A 27128-nucleotide genomic window follows, 5' to 3' on the forward strand; every position below is an offset into this window, starting at 1 on the left:
TTGAGAGGAGACTGCTAAGGGGTAGGGGTTTTTGTGTTCATTTGTTTGTTTTTGTTTTTTGGTCCTTCTTCCTTTTTTGGGGTAATGAAAATGCTCTAATATTGATTGAGGTGATGAATACACAACTCTGTGATTATACCAAATATCATTGATTGTACAATTCAGATGAATTGTATGGTTTATAAATGTTTCAATAAAACTGATAAATGGTAAAAAATAAAAGTTATAAACTCAGACAAAATCTAAATATCCAAAATTATAATAAAGCAGATAATTTAATTATGGTTCATCTACATGATAGAATACCATGAAGCAATTAAATAAATCATTTTTAAGAATTAAAAAAAAGTCCTAAAATACTGTTTAGGTCTAAAACAGTATTTTGTGGTTTTGTATTGCATTTATCTAAATATTTGTAGTCTGAGTGCCATTTTACAAGTTCCTTTTTAAATGAATAAAATACTTGCATTTAAAGTAATGTCCAGGGAAGCAGATTTGGCTCCACTGATAGAGCGTCCGACTACATGAGAGGTCCAGGGTTCAAACCCAGGGCCTCCTGACCTGTGTGGTGAGCTGGCCCATGCGCAGTGCTGATGCACACAAGGAGAGCCCTGCCACGCAGGGGTGTCCCCTGCGTAGGGGATCCCCACACACGAGGAGTGTGACCCGTAAGGAGAGCCACCCAGCATGAAATAAGTGCAGCCTGCCCAGGAGTGGCACTGCACACATAGAGAGCTGACGCTGCAAGATGATGCAACAAAAAGAGACACAGATTACCCATGCCACTGACAAGAATATAAGTGGACACAGAAGAACACACAGTGAATGGACACAGAGAGCAGACAACTGGGGGAAGGGGAGAGAAATAATAATAATAATAATAATAATAAATCTTTAAAAAATAAAATAAAAAAGTAATGTCCAGTTTAGAAAGTCTCTGCACAGTACAGAGAAGCAAGATGATTCCTAATGGATGCAGAGCAGATAATTCTTGGTGGGACTGAGGTAGGGGGAGGGGGGCCTGGATTTCAGGTGAGGAGGCAGTTTTTCAAAAATATTTTCTAAAGTTTATTCAATTTGGTTCTTGGAAATTGTCATTTTCTTTAGGAATGTTAAGGCTTAAATGGCTTGAACAGAGATCTCCAGCAAGACATTTTTTAATAGAGAATTTATATAGAGATCTGTTATTGAAAGTGACATGTCCATAGGCAGCCAAGGTGACATCTTTGTGAGTTTACTTACTGATGCCTCACTTTTCATTCAGGGTGGATGTTCCACGAGAGGGGTTGAAGAATGTGCTCCCCCATTGCCTGGCTCCTGGTGAGCACTTGGTAATGGCTGGTTATGATTTGGTCTCTCTCCTGTTCCCTCCCCTCCTCTTTCTCCTTCTTTTTCTTCCTCTTTCCATTTTTCCTTCTTTCCTTTTATATTTAAAAACTTTAGCACCACAGACTACAGGAATACCTCACTTTACTGCAATTCACTCTATTGCACTCCGCAGATTCTGCGTTTTTTACAGATTGGAGGTATGTGACAATCTGATGTCGAGCAAGTCTCTTGGTGCCACTTTTCCAACAGCATGTGCACACTTCTGTCTGTGTGTTACATTTTAATTAAGGTATGTACATTGGTTTTTAGACATAGTTCTTCTACACACTTAATAGACTACAGTATAGTGTATACACATATATATTGTATATGGACTGGGAAACCAAAAATTTTGTGGGCCTTGCTTTATTGCAATATTTGCTTTCCTGCAGTGGTCTAGAACTGAGCCCGCAATATCTCCAATGTCAAGTGGAAAAAGCCCTCAAAGCCTGAAATAAAGTTTCCGGATACCTTACCCTGAGACCTTGCCCTTTCAAACTCCAAGGTTCCATGTCCTGCTTGCCCATCCCACAGAAAATCTGAAAGATGGAATACACAAGACGAATATGTTTAGAGATAGTCCTGATGGCAAAGAAGTGAGAATGAGCACTTTGAAACAAAGGGTCATTTGTGAAAAGCTAAATATATACTAATGAATTTGTGAGGAAATGGTGAAATTATGACAGTTGCTGGCCTTTGCTTTTAGAAGGTGAGGAGGTGTGACACATTTTAGAAAGTCCTCTACCCAAAATGTTCAAATGAAAGTCCGGATATTGTAGGTATAGGATTTCAGGTATCTGGATGATGCACCTAGGTAGACTGTCTCCTTTCTGAGCAATGCTGGGAAAATGATGACATTTTGGCATTTCAGAACAGTCAAATGGGCATGGGCAGACATCCTCTCAGGGGCCCTCATGTCTCTATGTCTGTTGCTCCTCCCCAATTATTTTTTTCAGCATCTACTTCATCAGTACATTCCTTGCACTGATAATGGTAAAAAACTCAAGTCTTAAGATACTTAAGGTATCTTAAGTAAAAGGTTTGGGGATATAATTATCCTTCAGCCATTTACCTAGCAATGTATTTAAAACCAATGAATTACTGGTGTAATTCCTGGTCCCCTTTCTTTGATTTACCCATGTGGAAAATTATGCTGTAATCTTCCCCTCTACTTAGATCCTAATTAATGAAGTTACTGTTCTATTTTGTACATAATGCCTGAAGTAAGGCAGAGATGCTCCTGGACACCCCTTTAAAATCTACATTGGGGCTCCATTCATCATCATCGGTGGTGGATTTGAGATGTTTTCAGATTTAGAAACTACCAGAATGGTCTTTCTGGGGCGGGGGGGGGGGGGGGGGAACACATCTTTTTTAAGCCCTCTAAGAGTGAGGGAGAACTCAGTCTAAGAAAGGCACATGGGCTGTCAGACTGTTTTAATGTAACTAAAAGTTTCCTTTACTGGACTATGTTTTTTGTTGTTTTGCTAATAATGTTTAACCAAATTGGGTCAACATTATTGGTTTTTAAAATATATGAATGAACTATTAGGACTTTAAATAAAACATAAGATTGGTGGTTTTTAAATGATAGCCTTTTGCATCTTAAAGCAATTATTTTTACTAAGCATTTGATAGTGTCATGCTTTTTTAGAAATCTACTTATGCTTGACTTCTAAACAACTTCATGGAAATGAACATTGTAACATTAAAGTTATGAATATTCTAAAGCATTCAAAAAGAAGGGGTAGAACAATTCCAGAATTCCACTGTTGATCTCCTTGAGTACTAACCAGTGACCCAACAAATAATAGAATTTGGTTAACCCTCAGACTGGAGCAATGGTGTGCCAAGACAAACTTTTGGATCAGATCCTGGTGGTGTAAATGGCAGGGGCCTCTAATTGGCCTTGAGTGCACTTTGAAGTTATCCAAAGCACATGGGAAATTTTGGCTTTTTAAACCTCTATAACTTTAAAAATCATTGCATTTGCCAAATAGTAGAAGCTATATGTCTCTAAACCCCATTTTTAAGTTCTCAGATGGAATCAGGAGTTTAGAAATGACGGATTCCATTTTCTTAAACAAGACCACTAGAGGTCACAAGAGATCTTGGAAAGAAACAGTGCTTTGTTTTAGTAAAGTAACCTGCACTCTGCTCTCTTAACTGAATAAAATGACTGTCTAGTTGGCCAGAGCCAACAGTGTAGTTAACGAAAGCCTGGTTAACTGCAGGCTCTCCTTGTTCTCCTTGTTGAGATTTATGGTGAAAGGCAGACCTAACCAGAACACACTGCATTGTTTACCACTACTACTAAATTGGAGTCTATTCATTTTTTTCTTCCCACATTGATTGCTTGAACACACATGCCCAGGGTTGAAGAAAAAATAACATTTATGGCATTTAAAGTGGCATTGGAATCAATGGTACGTTTTAAAATTTAGCTAATGAAATGCCAATCCTCCCTTGATATGGAAAACACAGTCAGGCAGGAAGGAGGAGGCTGTGCCAAGTGTGGAAGCTGGCCCGCTCGAGCAACTGCTGCTGCTGTCATGAAAGTCCCAAATGTGAACTTTCCATCTGTGAATGTGCAACGGCTTCTCTGCTCCACGGCGATGGTACACACCTCCCTGACTCAAGTGACTGGAGATGCTCTCCAGGATTGTGACTGTGCACTAGGCAGTCGGGATGTGAGGCCACCTGGCCTGCTGCAAAGTGCTCCCTGGTGTCCTGGCTTCGCCATGTTCCTATCCCCTCAGCGGGATGACGTGTGAGTTCCCCCTTCTTTCCCCTACCTTCCAAGGAGTCCGCGAGGGCCATTGGGTCTCTGTCATCCTTAGCTTTGCCTTCTCCTGGTAGTGGGGGATACAGACCCAGGACTTCTTTGAGCTCATTCAGGAGTTGCTGAGAAAGAGGGCTTCAGAAGAACACAGGAGAAGCTTTTGTGTTTCTTAAGCTTTGGACTCTACTCCATTTTCACTGGGCACCAATTTCAGAGTCCAGTGAACATTTGTATGCCTGAAAGATCAGATATTATGGGCTGTATGTACCTTTTGTTTCCTCAATACAAAGTAAAAGAAAATAATTCTGCAACGGTTTCCACCCCCAAACACAGTTACCTCTTCCCTGCTGTATTCTGAAGGAAGATATAAAGGAATGGTGCTTTTCATTCAGAATTGTGTTATCTCCCCTGTGAACGGTGACCCACCCTTGCTCATAGCCATCAGCGCCCTGGTGCATCACGTCAACACCTGGTACTGGGCGCCACCGAGCCACGCCAACAGAAGGTGGGACTCTCATCAGTTTGAGACTCTGAGAGGCTGTCCCCATGGCCCCGGAGCGCTCCCATTTAGACCCTTTCCAGGGTGAACTGTTCTTCATGGCGGGTGTTTTGTTTCTGCGGGGCTGGACTTTGCCATGTGCCATTTGAGACTCTGCGAGGCTGATGTCATACTTTATCATTAGTACATGGGGCTGATGCAAGATCATAAATTATCAATTACCCCAAGGAATGCGTTGAGCAGAACAAGTTCCTCTTTATCTATTTTGGGGAGGAGCTAAAGGGAGGGACTCGTCAGAACGCCACTGATTTGGATTTGGATGTTTTCTTTCCATTCCCCGGACCCCCCTCCCCCCCCACCTAAGAATCTTTTTGAGATGCGATTAGGGATAACTGCCCTTGGGCTGTTGAGGGCGGCTGTTTAGACTCACAACTCTGGGTCTCTCTGAACCTTTATGCCTGACTTTTATATCCACAGACCAATATTTTCATGTCCATCACAGCTCTAAAGACCATGGTACACAGTTGATTTTGGAGTTCCCTGTGTGACTGCTGACTTAATCCACTTAAAATGATTATGATATTGAATTATTTTCCCATTATTTAAAATGACAATAATTATCTCAGTTAATAAATATTGATGCAGCCCTTTATTTTTGGCAAAATGTTTCAAAATAGATTTATTGGGTTTTCTCAGATTAGAATCTCTTATTTTTTTTTAAAAGCCAATGTCATCAAGGACTCTTTCTGCAGAGGAAAAACACCTTCTTTTAGCAGTAGCCTTTTGGCAGGTTGTTAAATAGAGAAGTGAGCAGTTACTCAAAGGTAGCACAGATTTCTGGGCTCATTTACCTGAGAGTCTGAGGGCTCCTGTGGAGCCAGTCAGCTGTGGTTTTCCACGTGAGAACAGCAGGCAAGGATGTCGGGCCACGTCATACCGTGCAAGTCTGTCCCTCATATTACCACCTTTTAGCCTCACAGCCCTCTCTGTCCCTATCCCCCTATTTAAAAATTTTTTTAATTTTAAAAAAATGTTTTTTAATTGTATTGTTTTTGAAGATACATAGATCACAAAAACTGCTACATTAAAAAATGTAAGAGGTTCCCATATACCCCATACCCACCCCACCTCACTTCTCCCACATCAACATCCTCCTTCATCACTGTGGCACATTCATTGCATTTGGTGAATCCATTTTGGAGCACTGCTGCAGCACATGGATAATAGTTTACATTGTAGTTTACTCTCTTCCCCAGTCCATTCAGTGGATTATCACAGGATATATACTGTCCAGCATCTGTCCCTGCAGTATCATTTAGGACAACTCCAAGTCCCAAAAATGCCCCCACATCACATCTCTTCTTCCCTCTCCCTGCTCTCAACAACTACCATGGCCACTTTCTCCACATCAATGCTACAATTTCTTCCATTATTAGTCACAATAGTTCTATAGTAGAATACCAGTAAGTCCATGCTAATCCAGATTTTATTCCTCCATCCTGTGGGTCCTGGGATGGTGATGTCCATTCTACCTCTAAATCAAGAGGGCCTATCCCCATTTTAGTTGAGAAAACCAAGGCTCAGCATGAAAGTAACTTGTCTGCAGTTACTTAGTCCACAGGAGTCAGAGGCTGATTTGGGAGGCTGTAGAACAGCGGGGCCAAACTGTGGCCTCTGCCCCCTGAACCCATACTTCCCTCATCTATAAAGCTGACTTTATGAGGGCACCCACTCAGCACCCTCAGTAGGGAAACACTGGCAAGCTCCTGGCACATGGCAAGGGCCACCTATCTGTCCCAACTGCCACCATTGTACCTGTGACATAGAACCCTGCACCACACGCTGTGGAATATGCAGGGAAGCAAGGAGTCCCTCTCCGGCCCCCAGAGCAGACTCACTCCCTAGTTGGGAGGATACCACCCGGCAGCCAGGACAACACACACCAGAACTGGGCAGTGTGTCCAACGGAGGAAAAGCCACTGGCGGCTGGGATGGAGGTGAGCCTTGAAGGCTGCTGGAGTTTGGAAGGGGCCAGAGGTGTGGAGAGCAGCAGGGTCAGGAAGGGTGGTATATGGTGAGGGCCTCAAAGGGCAGGGACTAGATCAACTTGCAGAGTTACTGGGGATAAGTGTGGAAGGATGGAGGCATTTTAAAATGAGGCATCCTGGAAATAGCAAGGAGCTGGCAAAAGTTTTTGAGTCGAAGTGAGTTGAAGAAAGCAGGGTGTGAAAAAGATCAGCAATAGCAGATGGAATGGCAGTTTATGGCTACAGTAGCTGATGGACAGCTAGTGCAACGATTCAAACTTTTGTTGTAATAGACTTGCCATCCCATCCACTAATTAGAAAAATTCTCCAGTTATTGTTATTGATCTTTCCTCCATAAGTAGTAATGATAATAGTAACAACTGGATAACATTTACTAGATGCTTATTTTGTGCCTGAGATTCTCCCAAGCACATCATAGTAGTAGCATCTTAATATTTACTACTTTATTACAGATGAGGAAATTGGGGCATAGCTAAGTTAAGTCACTTGCCAGTAAGCAGCAGAGGCAGGATCCAGATCAAGTGCTGCAGCTCCCCAGTGCGAGCTCTTGACCACTCAACCGTGCCATTTATTCTCTTGCCTTTTCAAAAGAGCATCACCAGTCTTTGATGCACTTGCCATGTAGCCTCAGTCTACCTGTCCCCAGATGTCCACTGATAGCTGTCAGAATGGTCACACACACAGAAATGGGTGGGCAAGTATCAAGGACGACTTGAAAAAATTTGTTCAAAGCCTAACTAGCTTGAAAATTGATTATGAAATCAGGGGTGTTATGCCCATTCTAAAAATGCAATTGGTGTCTGTTCTTAGGCCCCATTTCAGACTCATGACTAGAGAATCCCGCTGAGGCCCTGGCATGACAGAGGAAGGATTTTTGGTAGTGGTGGCATCAAAGCTGGATTTCTAGAATATGAAAAAAGATTCCCATTGCCTAAAGAAGGCCCCTCTGCTGTCTCTCTTTCCAGAGGGTGCTACAAGAGGTTAACTGTAAACTTCAACCTGGGATTTATGTTGGAGGTCCCCTGGTTGTCACCTTCTGGTATGTTTTTTTCCTTCTTATTCTATGGGCTGTTGGCTAGCTCTTGCCTTAGTGCTGAGGTTTTATAGAGCACAGAGCTGGTTTTTCAAATATAGCCTTTCTTCATCAAGATATTTATTGTTCTTAAAAAACCAGCATCATTGCAACAGTTGAGCCTGTGTCACCAGAGGTAAGGGCTTCAGCCTGAGAGCAGGGTGGGTTTTTTTTCCCAGAGTCCGTTGTGTTGTCCAGTTTGAAGGGCTTAGATTTGGCACGTGGTGCTATGGTGGGATTAATTGGAGATTTGTTCCAGCAAAGAATGGAGGAGGGTGTGAAAGCCAGGTTTGAGTCTGCAAACCTGAGTTCAAATCATGGCTCTACTAATGACTCTTTGTGCCATCTCTGGTAGTTCATTTCCTCACCACAGGCCTGGCTCCCCTCCATCTGTAAGGTGAAGATGGCCATACCTACCTAGCAACAGAGATACCTGGGGCTTATAGACATATGAATCATTCAGTAGACGGAAATACTATTTATATCAAAGTGAACACACTAGAAGATAAAATGGGATGCTGGAGATGGCATAGTAATCAATTCAAGAGGAAAAAATAAAGATTAGTAGCTAAATCTAATAATACTAGAAAAGATATTACAAATCCAGAACAATTTTTACAAGAAAAATACTGGGAAAAATATGTCAGAACATTCCAGACAGGTGAAATTGAACACTAAATTCAACCAAGAATGTACTAAAGAGGAGAAAGGAATGTTGACTATGGCAGCATAGGGAGTCCCAGGGCCGGCATCACCAAGGTTCTTGCTCGCCCACCCTGGACATGCCCACTACTTGTAAAGGGTCCTGGGAATCCAAGGTCCAGTTGGGAGTCTGCAGGGTGGCAAGCAGTGTCATTGCCTTCAAGCCAGCATCCCCCTTCCCACCACCCTGTGGGAATTTTATAGATACCTTAGGAATAAAGGGTACCGTGGGCCAGGGTTTCAGAAATGCATAAACAAGTTTCATGATTCTTCATTGTAGAACTTCTCAGCATCATTAATACACAACTGCAACACTCCATGAGGGGACAGATAGTAGGCTGTTGTTTTTCTACATTTGAACTCTTTTCTGGGGGTGGAAGGGGATGCTGGGGCAATACCAAAAAAGTGGTGTTCCTTAGAACACGTTTGGGAAATGCCATCTGGCTTGTTGTCATTTGGCTCATGACAAATGCTGCTGCATATTCCACACCCAAACATACCAAGTGTGTACCTGTGTCTGGAGCATTCTGCCTCCAGTTCTCCATGCAGCTGCTTCTCCTTTCTCCATTCAGGTCCCAGCTCCTCAGAGTGGTCTTCCCTCATCTTTTGACCCCATCACTCTCCATCTCAAAGCACTTATCATTCCTTGAAAGATTTGAAACTGTATTTGTTCCATTTTTATTGTCTGTTTCTCCTTTTAGAATTTAAGTTCATCACCGGAGAATGTTGCTGCATCTGCAGCATTTAGACCATGGTCTGGCACGTAGTAGGTACTCAATTGAAGGAACAAGCAAACGAATGAACATTGAACTGAAGCCTTTCTGTTAAACAGGGTGGAAGATCATGATGACCTCATGCCAATATTTATGCGCCATGACACGATTCTGAGAGAGACTTATGGCGAATACTTCCTGGCTGAGCTCATAGAGGCCCAAGACGAAGAGAATCATGCTGTCGTGTGTGAGGTCGGTGATCAGCCTACCTGGGGACATGCTTAGTGGGAGAAACAGGAACTAGTCATGTCCCTGAGCATCAACACCCACTGCAGTCTGTAGCTGCCCAGCCCTGCCACAACCCCCATGCCCTTCCATGTGGCTCCAGGCCAGCTTCTGAGCTGTGGCACCACTGACCCCAGTGCCCCAATGTTCTTGGCTTTAGGTTTTTTGTGTGGTCCTTCCACATGCCCAGGCTGCTGTAGAGATAGGGGTTAGAGTTAGGGGGTCTGTTAGGGCTTTCTGCAGATGAGATCTGTTATGGGAACTAGCTGACACGATCTTGGGGCTTGGCAAGTCTGAATTCCGTTAGGGCAGGCAGCAAGTTAGAATCTCCAATGAAGGTGAGGTTGAATTCTCCAGGAGTAGAAGTATTGGCAGGGATTCTTCTTTCTGACTTCTGAAATGCTCCATTCTGGCTTTAAGACCTCCAACTGATTGGATGAGGAGACACGCCTCATTGCTGAGGGTAATTTCCTTTGTTGGTTATAGATGCACTCAGCAGTAGATTCAATCAAGGACTCTAGATGCAAATCTATCTCCAAAATATTAATACTTAGAGTGACAATCAGGACAATGCTTGCTTGACCAAACAACTGGACGCCGTAACGTAGCCATGTTAACACATGAAATTAACCATCTTACAGGGAAGGAAAAGTGTCTCAAGGGGTACAAAGAGCCTCAAGATCCTAGAGGCCAGCGTTCACAAACTAGCATCCTGCCATCCATTGGATTTTGTTTGACTTGGAAAGCAATTCATTTTTCAGAACTTTTTGTTTTGATATAATTTCCAACTTATAGAAAACTTGTAAGCATTCCCATTAGCCTTCACCCAGATTTCCTAAACATTAGCAATTTAACACATTTGCTTTATTATTCTCTTGCTTTCTCTCTAAGTGTGTGTGTGTGTGTGTGTGTGTGTGTATTTGTTTCTGAACCATTTGAGAATAGGCTTCAGAGTGATGTTCCCCCTTTTTTTTTAAGATTTATTTTTTTATCACCCCCCCCCCATTATTTGCTCTCATTGGTCTCTCTGCCCATTTGCTGTGTGCTCTCTGTCTGCTTGTCTTCTCTTTAGGAGGCACTGGGAACAGAACCTGTGAACCTCCCATATGGAAGAGAGGTGCTCAATCGCCTGAACCAACTCAGCTTCCTGGTTGTTGTGTCCCTCATTGTCTTTCCTCTTTGTGTCTCTTTGTTGCATCATCTTGTTGCGTCAGCTCACCATGCCTGCCCATTGTGCCAGTTTGCTATCTTCAGGAGGCACTAGGAACTGACCCTGGGTCCTCCCATGTGGTAGGCGGGAGCCCAATCATTTGAGCCACATCCATTTCCTTCCCCTTCTAAATATTTCAGTGTATATTTCTTAAAAGCAAGGACATTCTCTTATATAACTATACTACTACATTCAAAATCAAGCAATTATCCATACACTACAATCTAATCTGTAGTCCTTATTCAGATATTACTTAGAGTCCCAATAATGTCCCTTATAGCAGAAGGAAATTCAGATTCTTTGTTGTATTCAGGTGCTATGTCTCTTCTTTCTCCTGTAATCTGGAACAACTCCTCAGTCTGTCATTTTTTTTTTTAAAGATTTATTTTTTAATATATCTCTCTCCACCCCAGACCCCCCATTGTCTGCTCTCTGTGTCCATTCACTGTGTGTTCTTCTCTGTCCTCTTGCCTTCTTGTCAGCAGCACCGGGAATCTGTGTCTCTTTTTTGGCTGTTGTTGTTGTGCCATCTTGCTGCATCAGCTCTCCATGTGTGTGGCACCACTCCTGGGCAGGCTGTGCTTTTTTTTGCATGGGGCAGCTCTCCTTGAGGGGCGCACTCCTTGCCCGTGGGGCTCCCTTATGCAGGGGACACCACCGCGTGGCATGGCACTCCTTGCACACATCAGTACTGCGCATGGGCCAGCTCACCACACGGGTCAGGAAGCCCTCAGTTTGAACCCTGGGCCTTCTGTACAGTAAGTGGGTGCTCTATCAGGTGAGCCAAATCTACTTTCCCTCAGTCTGTCTTTATCTTTCAGGACAATGGCATTTTTGAAGAGTGCTGGTCAATTATTAATATTTTGCTGAATGTGCCCATTTAGGTTTGTCCAGTATTTCTCCATGATTTGATTCAGGTTATACATACTTAAATATTGTTAAGTTAGTGGCTAATATTTAAAAAATTAGGAGAGTATATATAAAAATGGGGATTTCTAAAAATACAGAAGGCCTGATCCCTGGGCTTGCATTTCTTCAGGGCCCCAGTAGGTTGGAACTTTGGAGCAGTAGCCCCTGCATCAGGGAAGGAGCCCGCCAGCCAAACACGGGTCCCCCCATGCCTGTGGGCTTCAGGCCCTCTTTATTCCATTCTCCCTGCTTTCTGCCACCTTGGCCCTGTGAGTGTTCAGCTGTGACCACATACTCAGGACCTGTCCCAGGAGTGTCCTCATTCAGGAGCGTCCATCAGGAAGCACAGGAAGTATAGAGAAGTGAGTGAAGAAAGACAGAACCCACACCCTCTGGTTTGCTAACCGTAGACCTGGAGGTTCAAATCCAAGGGAAGGAGTGAGGAGAGACAAGAGGAGCTGACAAGCTCGCCTGCTTTCGTGGGACTCGCCCCAAAGCAGCAAGTGGGCAGACCCAAAACCCCAGGTGGTTCTTCTTGGATGGCTGCTGCCCCCCTTCCCCTGCACTGTTGTATCCACGAGGGGGGCTCCCCCTCGTGTAATATAGCTGAGGATGGGCTCCTTCTCTGCCTTTACCCCTGCAGCATTTTAGAAACTAAATGCTAATTCTGATAGCTAAACGGAAGCGCACTGAGGTGTTTTTCATGGGGTGATGCTGTCTTTGAGTCTCCTAAAATAGGCCTCCCTGTAAAATGTGCTGACAGACTACCTCTTGCCATCCCATTTGAAGCTTTGGGTGTTCTTAGAGTTGAAAATGCTGAAATAGGTATACTCATGGGTCTGACTCAGTGATGTGGAGAAATTGCCTCCAAAAAAAAAAAAGGAGCCTCTTAGAGCCTTCAGGTCATTGGAGAATGAATAGGACCGTGCCAAAGAGTGTCTGCCTGATGTATATAGGGGAAATGCGAGGAAAGTATTTCAAAGCAGTGGGACTCACACTTGAGCACGCATCAAAATCACTTCTCGGGCTGATTCAAACACAGATGGCTGGTCCCACCCATAACATTTCTGATTTGGTAGATCTGAGGTAGGGCCCAAGAATCTGCATTTCTCCCTAGATCCCTGGTGATGCTGCTGCTGCTGGTCCAGGGACCACACTTTGAGGACCAAGTCTTAAAGGAATGAAGCCTCACTCCAGACAGCTTCTTACTAACTTGTGTACAGCTACCTCACAAGGTCAGCCTTTTGTTGATAGTCTTGGGAATCTAGCAATGAAAGTAATTTAAATGTGTGAGGATATTCTTCTTACTTCTTTGAAGGCCTTTAAAATAGGTTCGTATAAACTAGACTGAAGATAGTTTTTGATAAGATAATCTTATTTTGAATGAATTTTCATGCTTGACTTTTGCATATCATCATCAAGAAGCATGGCTGGAGCCCTTGGGTGCCCAGCCCTATCCTGAATATTTCATTAATAGAATCCCAAGGTTCAGGCAAAGATGACCTCAAATGATTTTTTTTTCCATGCAGATATTTGACCTTCATTTTAAAAGGAGAAACTCGATGTCAGTTCATTGAAAAGTATTAGCAGTTTTGCTTCTAGTGTGACATATTTAGGGTTTCATCATTTTTCATTATTTGGTAAAACTGTAAGAGCAATTTTTAAATCTTACTTTTCTGAATCAAAAGTTCTCATATTCGCTAACATAATGACTTCAAAGATTTGTTCAGTGGTTTTGCCACCTTCGCTGTGTGTGAGAATCACCTGGGGGCTTTTAAAAAATCCCCATGCCAAAAGACTAGTATCTGGAATACATAAAGAACTCTTGCAACAATAGACAAATAATCTGATTAAAAAGTCAGCAAAGAATCTGAATAGTCATTTCTCCAAAGAATATACATAAATGGCCGACAAGCACATGAGATAATGGATATTTAGCGTCATTAGTCATAATGGAAAATGCAAATCAAGACCGCAATGAGATATCACACACTTCAAATCCACTTAGGATGGTTATCCTCAAAAAGAGGGACAATAACAAGTGTTGATAAGGATGTGAAGAAATTGAAACCCTCATGCATTGCTAGTGGGTTTGTAAAATGATACAGCTCCTTTGGAAAACAGACTGGTAGTTCCTCAAAAAATTAAACATGGAGTTACCATATGACCCAGCAGTTACCCTCCTTGAGTTGAAAACATATGTTCTCTAAAAATTTGCACATGAATATTCATAGCAGCATTATTCATATTAGGTAAAAGGAGATAACAACCCAAATTTCCATCAACTGATGAAAAAACAAAATGTGATATATCTATACAATAAAATATTATTCAGCCATAAAAAGGAATGAAGTACTGACACATTGTACAACATAATTTGAACCTTGAAAACATTATGCCAGGCTGGGCACGAAGACCATATATTATGTGATTCTGGTCATGTGAACTGTCCAGGATAAGCAAATCCACGAGAAGAACATAGATTAGTGCCTGGGCAGAGAGAGGAATGAGAGTGACTTCTAATAGATAATGGCTTACTTTATATACATTTTGGATATACTAAAAGAATGAATTTTATGGTAGATAAATTATATCTCAATTTTTTAAATCCTGAGGCCAGGATTCAATAAGTCTTTAGGGTGGGGCCCAAGCATCAGTTTTTTTTAAAAAGCTCCCCCAAATGATTCCAGTGCACTAAGTGGTGACCCTCTTATCTCTATGATGGTAAAACAGAGACTGCTGGCGAAGGACGGGATGAATCGAGAAAGAGAGATGGGCATTAGTTTCTTAAGGTGGAAACCAGCCCTAAAATTTAGGTTCTGAGGTACTAGTCTGCAGTGTTTGTTTCTCCTACATTAAAAGGATTTTTATTTTTTCATACTTAAGTCTTTGGAATTCCTTTCATAATCTTATTTTGCCTTTAACTCCAGACTAATGATAAAAGGAACAGTCACGGGAAACATTTAGGCTCAGGAGCACCATTATGAAAAACTTCATCTTTACACGACAAGATAAAAAATTACTCAGAAAGAAAATGATTCAGACCCCAAGAAGGCCTTTCTGTGATCAAATGCCCCTCCAGTTTAATAAGGTCTTTGCATTTGGTGTTTTTTTTAAGATTTTTTTTTTCTTCCCCTGTCCTGCTGTTTTTGCTGCCTGTGTCCGTTTGCTGTGTGATCTTCTTTATCTACTTCTCTCTTTGTCTTCTCTTCTCGTCTTTCTCCTCTAGGATTCACAGAGATTCGATCCTGGGGACCCCTGACATGGAGAGAGGTTCCCTGTCAATTGTACTACCTCAGTTCCTGGTCTCTGCTGTGCTTCACCATGACTCTCCCCTTGTCTCTCTTTTGTTGACTCACTTGCACCAGCACTTGGCTTGATGCATGACACTCAGCTCCCCGTGCTGGCACTCATGTGGGCACTCGGCTCACCATGTGGACACTGGCTCGCCATGCAGGCACTGGCTCACCACACAGGCACTCATGCTGGCACTCTGCTTATTGTGCGGGCACTTGGCTCGCCATTTGGACACTTGGTTCACGATGCAGGCACTTGCTTGGGCACTCGGCTCACCTCATGGGCACTTGGCTCACTGCACGGGCACCCACACAGGCACTAGGCTCACTGCACGTGCACTTGGCTCACTGCATGGGTACCCACACAGGCACTCGGCTTACTGCATGGGCACTTGGCTCATTGTGTGGGCACTCAGCTCCCCGCGCATGCACTTGGCTCACCACGTGGACGCTGGCTTGCTACACAGGCATGCTTTCTCTTTTTTCTTTTCACCAGGAGGCCCCAGGGATCAAACCCGGGTCCTCCCATACGATAGGCAGAGGCCCTGTCACTTGAGCCACATCTGCTTCCCTACATTTGGCTTTTCATTTGTTGGTATCAAGGTGCAAGTTCAACCCAAATCATTTAATTTAGTGTTTGCAAAGTTGGCTGCAGCGACCTCTTCCTGCATGTTCTTTCTCTCTTTTGCCAAATGCTATGCTCTTTCTGTGCATATAAATATGAATGGAAAACTGTAGGGTGAAGACAGAAGTCCCAACACTGTGAGAATCCTTTCGTGCCTCTAAAGAAGACAAGGCATTCAGCCCAAGCCTCAGCCATCAGAGGCTTTGTGAGCATGAGCCGATTGCTTCTCCAGTAAAGACGAGTCTGCAGAGCTGATCTTTAAGCAAAGGGGCAGAAGCAGGACACGTGAACAGAGAGCAGTCTAGGGTAGGATCTGGTCTGAGCCTGTCCTCAGCCTTTCCAGGCTCTGTGCTCTGTGATCTCCCACCTGCTCCTGGGACCGCTTTCGCTCTGACCACGTGCACTTCCTCCAGCTGCCCCTTTCAGGAAGCGATGTGCTGAAGCCAGTTCACTCTGACTCACAGAGCCAATTGTTACATCTTCATGGATTTTACTGTTCTCTCTGGTCTTGAAGTTTTTTATGTCTGTGGCATCTGGATAGTGGAAATACTGTACAATGGTTGTTACTGCACATCTCTTTTTAACTTCCTGTTCAATGATATCACATTGGTAGCCTGAAATTGGCCACGGTGGGAGAATTTACACTACAGAGGTCAGCAAATGCTGCAACTCAGAGCACCTCCCCCACCCCCACCCCAAATGCTGATTGAGCATTTAGTGTCATACCGCTGCTTTTAGGCAGCCACCAATGAGGAGAGGTAATAGGTTAAACTACATTAAGTCTGGGTCTTCCACACCAGCCCACGGCAGTTGTGAGCCCTGCATGTGTAATGCCTGAGAGCTGTGCCAGAGCCACATGGGAAACCCTTGACCACTTAAAGGATTTTGAACAGGGCTTTCTACAGCTTCATAGTCATTACCTTGCTGCAAGTTCCTTACCACTACTTTATCCTGGCTTACCTTGACATCTGGTGTTTACTTCAGGCTGGGATTTCAGGAGAGGGTGGTTGGAGGCCAAGGGCAGCTCCTGGAGACAGATGGGCAGAGCATCTGTTTTGGCCTTACCAGGGGCATGGGCAGCAGTGGTCTGAGCATGCACCACTGACCACAGGCAACGGAAGGCCTGTCAGGTCCTCAGTGCCTATGGTATCAGATACAGGGTCCAAGAAGACCATGGTCATAATGAGGGAAAAACCCTGCAGTATCATCCCCTCCCCACAAAGGTTAGGTGGTTGCAGGGTTTTTGTATCAAAGTTTAAATGAGGGAAATGGATGTGGCTTAAGCGACTGGGCTCCCATCTACCATATGGATGGTCCTGGGTTTGAATCCTGGAGCCTCCTGGTGAAGGTAAGTGGACCTGCGCTGTGAACTGACCCATGCAGAGAGCTGACACAAGAAGATGACACAACAAAACAAAACAAAAAAAAGCTTGAATGATACAGTGCATGTGTGTCTATAAACAGACCTGTTTGTGAAGACAAGGCCACTATATTTGTGGCTTTGTAGGAATCTAAACCTCTCATGTTTCATGTGGACCTTCACAGGAGAAGCAGGAATAACAGCAAACCTTTTAGGTTTGCTCTAAAGCATAGGATGGTGGACAGGCTTTGTGGTGGAAAGTACCTCTGCTGCCAGGAAGAAAGATAACAGCAATAAATGCCTTTTAATTGTACCAGTAAAAAAAAAAATCCTTTAAATCCATTTATCTTTCCAGACAACACACACAGATGCATTTGAATACTCCTGCAAGTTTCATATTTAAAAACAGCATTTCTCAAGTCAGAATGGTTATTTGAAAGAACCCCAAAAGAAAAAGCAGACACTTCCTCAATATGTGCTCGCTCTGTTGCGGTCTATAATCGTGAACTTCTGTGAATCGTTACAACCCTGGATGAATGATGGAAATATAACAGGTTGTAGAATTGGAGAACATTAAATCTTTGTTCCTAATGGCAAAACATGTTTTTCTCATTTTCATCAGAATGTGTGATCCATGCCATTTGAAATCAAATTCCAAACACAACGAGCCATTAGTGTAATAGCTCATTACTAACAGCAGTCTTATAAATAATACATTCTTATCATGCACATGCAGCCTGCCGTGAAGCCAGCAAAAGGTATTTCGGGCCATCGAAGTTTGGTTGTGCCAACACGGCTGTAGATTAGAAGGACATCTCCATGTGAACCAAGATGGATGCCAATTTTCCCTGCCGAGAGTGAGGCTGGCCGTCCCTTTCTGCACATATGGTAGATGGATTGGTTAATCAGCGTCTGCTGAGTCTTGGGCCTAAAATTACAGAGAAGCCAGACAACTGCGGCTACGCAGCCTTTGTTCATGAGTGCAAACAAGACAGTCACTTGTTATTTGGGAAAAAAATTAAAATGTTTGTTTTGGATTTTTATTAAAGTGTCAATGGCTTTATAAAACAGCTATGTAAATCCACCCTTTTACAGGAAGTATCTTTGAGGGGGGGAATCTGTAAAGAAAAGAATATGCATAGAAAAACTATATTTTTTAAAAATTCCTTTTGTATTTCAGCATGGGGAGGAAATAAAGGGAGTCGTAAATTTATTTTTCAAAGGCATGTTTGAGAATAAGTTTTTGTGAAGACATAGTTGAGAACAAATAGTTAAATGCCTAGTTTTTTCCTGGGTCATTGAAAATACTGTGCATTATTGTTGCTTGGTTCTCCTCTTAGGTGGTTAAAGTAGTAACCATTTTTTCTGCCTTGGCATTTATGGAAAGGCATTGTGTTCTTTCCAACAGGGAATGCTTCTGATTGCCGAGCTCTTCCACTTCCTGTGTGGAATGATTGCCTCAGGAAATGAAACCTGAGCACATGAAGGATAGGGCCTGGTTTCTAATAAGAGCTGTTAGTGTCAAATCAGTCAACCAGAATTTGCTTAAAACCCGCTGAATAATTAACAGAATTATCTATCTGAAACTTAAAGGACTGTGCCTGCACACTCTCTCTCTTTTCACACTGGGCATGCTGTGGGGAGACTATTTTAAAGGAACAAATAATGGGTGTGTTGCTTAGTTTTGAGGTACTGGAGCCAGGAATTGAAACTGGGACCTCATATGTGGGAAGCCTGGCGCTCAACCACTGAACGACCTCAGCTCCCCTGAGTTGGTTTTTCTGTTTGATTATTGTTTGTTTTTGTTTTAGGAGGTACTGGGAACGAACTCAGAACTTCCCATGTGGAAAGCAGGCACTCAACCGCTTGAGCCACATCCACTCCCCTCACTCTTTTAATTTTAAATGCTCCCCTTGCAGAGGAGAGTAAAATACAGAATTATTGGAGGGATTCAGTCATAGCCATCTCTCAATGTGGAATATGATAGAATTGAAATTTATTGTTCATTTTTAAAATTTCAGTGCCCAGAATAGGTCCAGATGAGCTGTTATTCATCTTCCCTTCTGAACTGTCCTCATCAAAGCCACAGACATGGGTACCATTGCAAGAGATTCGGCGCCAGGTATCTGCAAGAATGCCAGGAAGGCATGAGTTTGCAGATCAGACCTGATTGGTGAACCCCTGTGGCCTGACTCCTTCAGGGTTTGGAAACATGCAAACTAGCAAGTGTCCTCTGGGAAAGGGCATTTTTATGTGTTCTCATCCCTAACACGTGTGTCATATCCAAGCTTTGGACACTTATGCCATAAGATACAGCCTTCATGACATAACTGACATTGGACAAAGCTTTGAAAAACTGCACGCTGATATAATATTTTGTGAGGTATCTTTTTTTTTCATGTTTCAAAGATGTCTCTAATTTCAAATGAAATAGTCACTGACACAAGGAGCCTAGCATTACTTTCTGTATGAGTACATAGAGTTCTCGAGTTTACTTCTATCAAACATTCCCACAACCTCCTTTCCTCACTTCCCCCATCATAAGACCATCCAACAAAATAAGTGAATTCAGGAAAGTTGAAGAGTTCCTACCTGATCAGGGTGCATGACCACTGCCTCTGAATCTGGGATTGATCTGACAGACACTGGGATGGTGGCTGTTCTTACTGAGAACTGTGCATGGTAGAGGAGAGGAAAGGAGAGGACAGTAGAGGAGAGCCAGGGCAGGCAGAAGGGTTATCTGGGAGAAGAGAGCAAGTGTTAAGTTCCGGTAGTTTATCTTCAAGAACTCTTGGGCAGCTTTCTTCTAGGATTATCCACTGTTTCATTTACATGTTGTATCAGCTATGCATTGTGCTAGTTGCTGAGCTACTGAAGGAAGAATATTCCAGGGGGATTATCTCAGGTAACTGCCAAACCACCAAATGACCACATACTGTGGTCCTATGGAAATTTCATGTTGAAAATGAACTTGAGGTCTCATAGAGTAATGAGGAATTTGGATGTTTCAGGTGGAAGGCGTAGCTCTTGGGTTCATGAGTGTGTGCTCAAGAGTGAACATGGAACTCCTGCATGAGTGCTTCAACCTGGGGCCTTTCCATGGACTCTGCAACCCACATCCCGACGATGTTCTGGAGCCACCAAGACAGCTAAGAGTTCAAGGAAGCCAAGGTACAATGGCCCTCACAGGGACATGTCAGTAAACTAAATCCATGCCTTATACACAACTGTGGTTTTTACTAAATAATGGAACTTTATTTTTAGGAGGTACTAGGGATTGCATCTGGGACCTCGTACATTTGACACACATGCTCAACCTCTGAGCTGTACCTGCTCCGCTGATGGAATATTTTAAAATTTTGTCCAGTCCTTTTTAAAGAGTGGTTCCCATGGTTAATCACATTCTTGTGTAAATATTTTTGAGCATGGATAGTCAAAAGTGCGCAGCTATCGTTAGACTTAGTGGCCTTGCAGCTTCAGATTTCATAAATTCAGAATGTCCACCCTCGGAATTTTCACTGTTAGAGTAGACATAAATTAGGTGAAATAATTGCTTGCATTTCAGGGTTTTTTTCCACACACATATGCAAAAGTCTAAATATAATAAATGACTTATAAAATTTTTTATTTATTTTTAATTTGAGAAGTTGTAATTTTACAGAAAAATCATGGATAAAATACATAGTTCCCAGTTACCATCCTATTAGTAACACCTTGCATTCCTGTGGTACATTTGTTACAATTGATTAAAGAACATTATTGTAAGTTTGCTATTAACTATAGTCCATGATTTACATTAGGGGACACTGTTTGTGGTATACAGTCCTATGTTTCTATATTTTAAAAATGTTTATTCTAATAACATATACAACTTAAAAATTTCTCCTTTTAACCATATTCAAATTTAAAATTCAGTGCCATTAATTACATTCACAATGTTGTACCTTTTTATGGCTTAATGGCTGGCTCAGTTTTCGCTGTATGAAATGGAGATAAAAACAGCATGTACTCCAAAGAGTGGTTGGGAGGATTAAGTGATAGAGTCTGTACCAAGCATAGAGAAAATCCTGAAAAATTTTAAGCATTTTCTATATGTGTGTGTCTGTTGTAATTGAAAACAAATTTAACACACCATATACAAAAAAATCAACTCAAAATGAATCAATGACTTAAAAATAAGAGCAAAACCATAAAACATAGGGGAAAATCTTTAGGCATTTGTATTTAGCAATAGATTCTTAGCTATAACCCCAAAAACAGAGCAACAAAAGGAAAAAAAATAGATAAACTGGACTTCATCAAAATAAAAAAACTTAAAGTTAATAGATCACATAGAACATTACATTAAATAATAATAATAATAAGAGGTTCCCATATAACCCACATCTTTTAAATAAGGCAGACCCAAAAGGACAAATGTTACATGGTCTCACTAGTATGAACTAAATATCAAGAAATAATGCATGGAGTTAAAACCTAGAGTATAGGTTATTAGGAGATAGGAGGGCTGTAAGGAGTACTGATACTGAATGTATGTAGAAGTTATTAATTAACTTTACTGTAAATGTGTGGAAATGGATAGGGTTGATGGTAACACATTACAGTGAGTATCAGCTGGTTTATAAATGGGATTGTGGCTGAAAGTCTAGGGAAGTAATGTCAATTGAAAGAAAGCTAGAGAATTATCTAGGAACATCCAGTGGTGGATGAGAATTGTGGTTAATAGTACAAATGCAAGAATGTCCTGTGAACTAGAATGGATGTACGTCACTATTGCAGGGTGGTGGGAATGTAGAGAAGCATGGGAAAAATACAATTAATGTAACCTATGAACTATAGTTAACACCAATACTATAATGTTCTTGCATCAATGCCAAAGATGTAGTATGCTAATAATGGGATATGTGGAAAAATATGCCAAATGTATGCTATGGAGCATAGTTAGTGGTAATAGTCTGATGACGTTATCTCGTAATCTGTAACAAATATTCCACAATGGTATGGTGTATTGATGAAGGGTTGTATGTGAATTCTACACACATGCATGTTTGTTTTAAAAGTTCACAACTTCTCTAATAAAAATACATTGAAAAAAAAAAAGCCAGCCAGGCAACCCCAAACTAGTCTCCTATGTTACAAGTCAGGTAGTGGATTAGTATCCTTAGGTATCTTTACTTTTTGTAAATTCATTCAGCTGAGCATTGTGGATTGCATACATTTTTGTCTGTGTATTCAATTTCATTACAGACATTGCTTATTAAAAAACCAAATAGTTAACCCAAAAACTAAAATTAAAATTGAAAAACTTTTGTACATCAAAGGACATTAACAAGAAACTGAAAAGACAGCATACAGAATGGGAGAAAATAGTTGTATATCATATATATAATAAATATATATGTATACATATATGTATAAAGTTTTAATATCCAGAATATATAAAGAACTCCTACAATTCCTAGCAAAAAAAAAATCCTAATTAAAAAATGGGAGAAGGACTGAAATAAACATTTCTCCAAAGAAGATATACGTATGACAGATAAGTATATGAGAACATGTTCAATATCATTAGCCATTAGGGAAACACAACTCAAAACCACAAAGTGATACCACTTCAAACATTAGTATGGCTAGTATTAACAAAACAAAACAAAACAGAAAATAGCAAGTATTGTGAGGATATGGAGAAATTAGAGCTCTTGTACACTGAGGGAGGAAATGCGAAATGGTGCGGGTTCTATGAAAACCAGTTTGGCAACTCCTCAAAAAGTTAAACATAGAATACTGTGTGACCTGGCAATTCCACTCTTAGGCATATACCCCAAAGAATTGAAAGCAAGTACTCAAAAAGGCACTTGTATACCAAAGTTCATAGCAGCATTGTACACAACAGCCAAAAGATGGAACCAACCCAATTATTCACAAACAGATGAATGGATAAACAAAATGTGGTATATATATGCAATGGAATGTTATTCAGCCATGATTAGGAATAAAGTATTGATACGTGCTACAACATGGGTGAACCTTAAATTATTACACTAAGTGAAATAAGCCAGACACAAAAGAACAAATATTGTATGATTCCATTTATATGAAAGATTGAGAATAAGTAATTCATAGAGACAGAAGGTAGATTAGAAGTTACTAGGGCCTGGAGGGCAGAGGGAATGGGGAATTAGTGATAGGTAAAGAATATCTGTTTTGGGTGATGAAAAATTTTTGTTAATGGTGATAGCAACACAACATTGTAAGTGTAATTAATGCCGCTGAATTGGTCTCCAAAAGTAGTTAAAATGGCAGATTTTGTTATATACATGTTACAACACTTAAAAAAAAATTTTTTTTTAATTGAAAGGTATATTCTCTACCAGTATATTCCTGTGTGGCTCTGATGCTACTGATATACTGTCCATTGAGTGGGTGGGAAATTCCTGTCTTGGAGACTTTATAGGGGTAAGGAAATTCAAACTTTCAACTGAACCCAGGACTTAAAAACACACATATTCCAGCATATCTCTGTCCAGTGAAAACCCAATCTCAAGAGCTATAGAAGGTAAAAAATGTCTTGCTTCTTTCTACCTTCTTTAATATATACTTTTTAAACTGAAGATCAGTTAGTTACAAGTAGTAAAAAAGGAAATAGGAGACTTTTCTTAAGTTCTGAGCCTTGTTTATTTTTTAAAATCTGCTTTATGTTCACTGATACAAAGATGATTCTTGATGAAATTCTCACCTAGGAGCAAATATTGTAGACTTCCAAATAACTCAGGGACGGATTCAACAAATAAGCAACAGCTCATTATATCTAAGAAAAGAATCATCAACACATTTTGCTGCCATCTTCCTAACAATAACAACAAAGAAAATTCCAAATGTGCTGTGATCTCCTGTTACTTTTTTCTGATGAAAGTCTCAAGTTAAAGGAAATATAATTTCACTAAAATATGCACTAAAACTTTTGTTTAAAATGAGAACACATCATTGTGCCTTCTATCTTGCATTTTGTTTACTGCTTTTTACTTTTCAAAGGATTTTCATATACATTATCTCATTTTATCCTCATCACTCAATGTGGGAGAGCTAGGACAGGTGGTGATGTCTCCATTTCATACTTGCCAAGCTCATCCAAGGTTTAAAGCTCATTATTGACTGATCTAGAATCGAGATCCAGACCTCTCTGCTTTGTGTGAACTCTCTTGACCAAGTGACTTTTTATCTTAGATGACCTTGACTGAAAACTCCAGTGGAGGTCATGCTACACTAGATACAGGTTTGTTTGTTTTTCTTTTTCTTTTTCACTTTAGCAAGTTATTTGATGTGTTGTCATTCTCATGAGTTCTCAGGAACCTGCCATATCCCTCAGCCCTTATATTGTGTGCTCTGGACAACCTCACCTGATGGAATATTCACCAGAAGTGCCAGGAAATTAATATGCCAGGAGCAGCCTTTCCTGCCCTGTCTCACTTCCCCTACTGCCTTACTAGTGCTTTCTGGATCACATTTTCTGGATCACATCCCAAATCAACTGCTTGTATCAAATTCTTGAGTCAAAGCCTGCTTCTGAGGGAATGCTGACCAAAACACTACTGGCATGGTCTTTCCCCACTGGCTGTGGGATTTATTTATATGGAGCTGGCAGGAATTAGGGTATCCATACCCCAGCTCCCTTGCTCCTCAGGTGGGGTAACTCTGAAACAGGTGTTTTGTAATATTTCCCAGATTTTGCCCAAGGGATTAAGCTCCAGTTCCCTACAGTGGTAATCCACGTGATAACACACATTTTATTAACTGTCTTCCCTTCCCTGTCTCTTTTCTTAACTCTTCTACTGATTCTTCCTCAAATCACCTTTCACATAAACTGCTTGTATCCAAATTCCTCCACTCAAAGTCTTTTTTTTTTTTTTAAAGATTTATTTTTATTTATTTAATTCCCCTCCCCTCCCCCGGTTGTCTGTTTTCTGTGTCTTTTTGCTACGTCTTGTTTCTTTGTCCGCTTCTGTTGTCGTCAGCGGCACGGGAAGTGTGGGCGGCGCCATTCCTCGGCAGGCTGCTCCCTCCTTCGCGCTGGGCAGCTCTCCTTATGGGTGCACTCCTTGTGCTTGGGGCTCCCCTACGCGGGGGACACCCCTGTGTGGCACGGTACTCCTTGCGCACTTCAGCACTGCGCATGGGCCAGCTCCACACAGGTCAAGGAGGCCCGGGGCTTGAACCGTGGGCCTCCCATGTGGTAGACGGATGCCCTAACCACTGGGCCAAAGTCCGTTTCCCTCAAAGTCTTGTATTTTCCCACCAGTTGTAAAAACTTGTGATTTCATTCTAGCCCCAACCCTTCCAAGCAGAATAATGTCAAAATTTAATGTTCTTGGGAAGTGGATGTGGCTCAAGAAGTTGGGTGCCTGCCTACCACATGCAAGGTCCTGGGTTTGGTTCCTGGTGCCTCCTGTAGAAGACAAACTAGAGAGCAAGCTAACATGACTGGCTGGCACAGTGAGCTGACTCAACAAGATGACGCAAAGAGGGCGCAATGAAGAATAACCACGAGGAAACACAATGAGAGACACAACAAGTGGGAGCAGAGGTGGCTCAAGCCATTGGGTGCCTCCCTCCCACATGGGAGGTACTGGGTTCAGTTCCTGGTGTCTCCTAAAAATAAAATGAGCACACAACAAACAGACACAGAGAGTAAACAGTGAACACAAAACAATGCTAGGGTAGGGGGCAGGGGAAGAAATAAATAAATCTTAAAAAAAAAGACAATGATCTTAAGCTGATCTTGCTTCTGTATGCTAACAGTGGCCCTCCTTCTTGAGCTACCTACACACGTTATGATTAGCCTGAATAACAGCATAGCAGAAGTTTCCACTGAATCTAAAAAAGTTTAACCACGCACATTCAATTTGCAGTTTACTTGAATAATTTGTGTATATTCCTATAACCAGCTATCTTGCATATAAACTGGTTACACATACTTGCCAGTTTTTTTTTTTTTAATGTACTAAACCTTGATGCTGGTGTAGGAGTTTTAAAATTCAGAAGCTTCAACTCAGGTGGGCAAAGTTTTACCTATGTTTGTTTCCTACAAGTCATGATCCCCATTTTTGCTAAGAGTAGAAAACATAATAAGCAAACCAATTCAAGGTGAATCTAGTCACTTCTGATTCTAATCTCAGTCAACTCAGAATTTAAGACTGATAAATGTATCTGTATTGAGATTCAAAAAGCCAGTTGAACTAATTCAGGATGGGAATGTAGAGGAAAATATGTGGAAGATTTGTTTGGCTGCTAGATCCACAGGAAGTGGTAGTGAAACCAGCTGCCACAAAGCAGAAACCCTTCCATGATGTAGGCGAGCAGTTATGCCCAACAGGCAAGAAACTGTCCTGTCCTTTCTATACACTATTTAACGTAATTTTGAAGAACTGGGGCTGGGTTGGAGGGTATCAGTTTTACGGGCATTGTGATATTGGCGTTTTTCCAAAAATAGTCACTAGGATGGATGGTGCTAGCCAAGAAAGGCGGGTCTTGGAAGAAAGAATGAGGAAATCAGGTATCTCTGGCCGCCATTAGCTGGAGGTAGAAGCTTAGTTGTAAGTGGTAAGAGCATCTTTGTTGCCAAGAGGACAAAACCAGGCCAACAGCAACAAGTTCTAAGGCTGCAGCTTTTGGCTCAGTGTAAGGAACAATTAGTAAAGCTTTGTTTATTCTTTTATTTAATGGTGAGCCTAATTTAGACATAGTGAGTTCCCCAAATAGTGGAAGAATTTGTAAAGAATTAGTCACAGATACTAAAGAAGGGCATTCTTCCTGTGAGGGAGACTGTCCTACATGAGAACTTAGTGTACATACATTGGGGGGGAGGGGGTGTGCCGAGCAGTTTGTGAATATTCTCCTTTAGTGACAATAAAGTGGTTCAAAACATCATATTTTTTCCCCGTTGGCCCCACCACTGGCCCTGCCCGGTGTTTGCAAATCAAGCTGTGCCTTTTGTTAGCTGTACCATCACAATAAAGATTTTGGAATCAAAATTGAGCTGGCAATTTTCTTGATGATGCAGCAGGCAAAATAGGGCACAGCCTGCTCTTTCACAGCTGTATTGGCATCGTCATATTTAATAGTTAAAATAAAAATAACAACAAACGAAAAACAAAACCTTTGTTCCTCACGTAGGCAGGTGCGCTCTGGGCAGCATGAATCTGTGTTTTAAAAGACCCCTGTGAGGTTCTGATCCGTAAATCTCGTTACTCACCCGGGGCCTA

At 41.7% G+C, this 27128-nt stretch overlaps 1 protein-coding gene across 13 annotated transcripts in view; it reads left to right on the forward strand.

The window, feature by feature from the left end:
- Positions 1 to 27128, forward strand: part of CFAP61 (cilia and flagella associated protein 61) — a 309663-nt gene that overhangs the window by 33628 nt on the left and 248907 nt on the right. For all 13 annotated transcript variants that reach the window (XM_058286761.1, XM_058286762.1, XM_058286763.1 and 10 more), the window contains 2 exons: positions 9304 to 9436; positions 19881 to 20040. In XM_058286761.1, coding sequence (XP_058142744.1) covers positions 9304 to 9436; positions 19881 to 20040 — 293 coding nt within the window. The remainder of the gene's footprint in view (positions 1 to 9303; positions 9437 to 19880; positions 20041 to 27128) is intronic.

This window comes from Dasypus novemcinctus, chromosome 24 (genome assembly GCF_030445035.2).
Source record: "Dasypus novemcinctus isolate mDasNov1 chromosome 24, mDasNov1.1.hap2, whole genome shotgun sequence".
Lineage (NCBI taxonomy): Eukaryota > Metazoa > Chordata > Mammalia > Cingulata > Dasypodidae > Dasypus > Dasypus novemcinctus.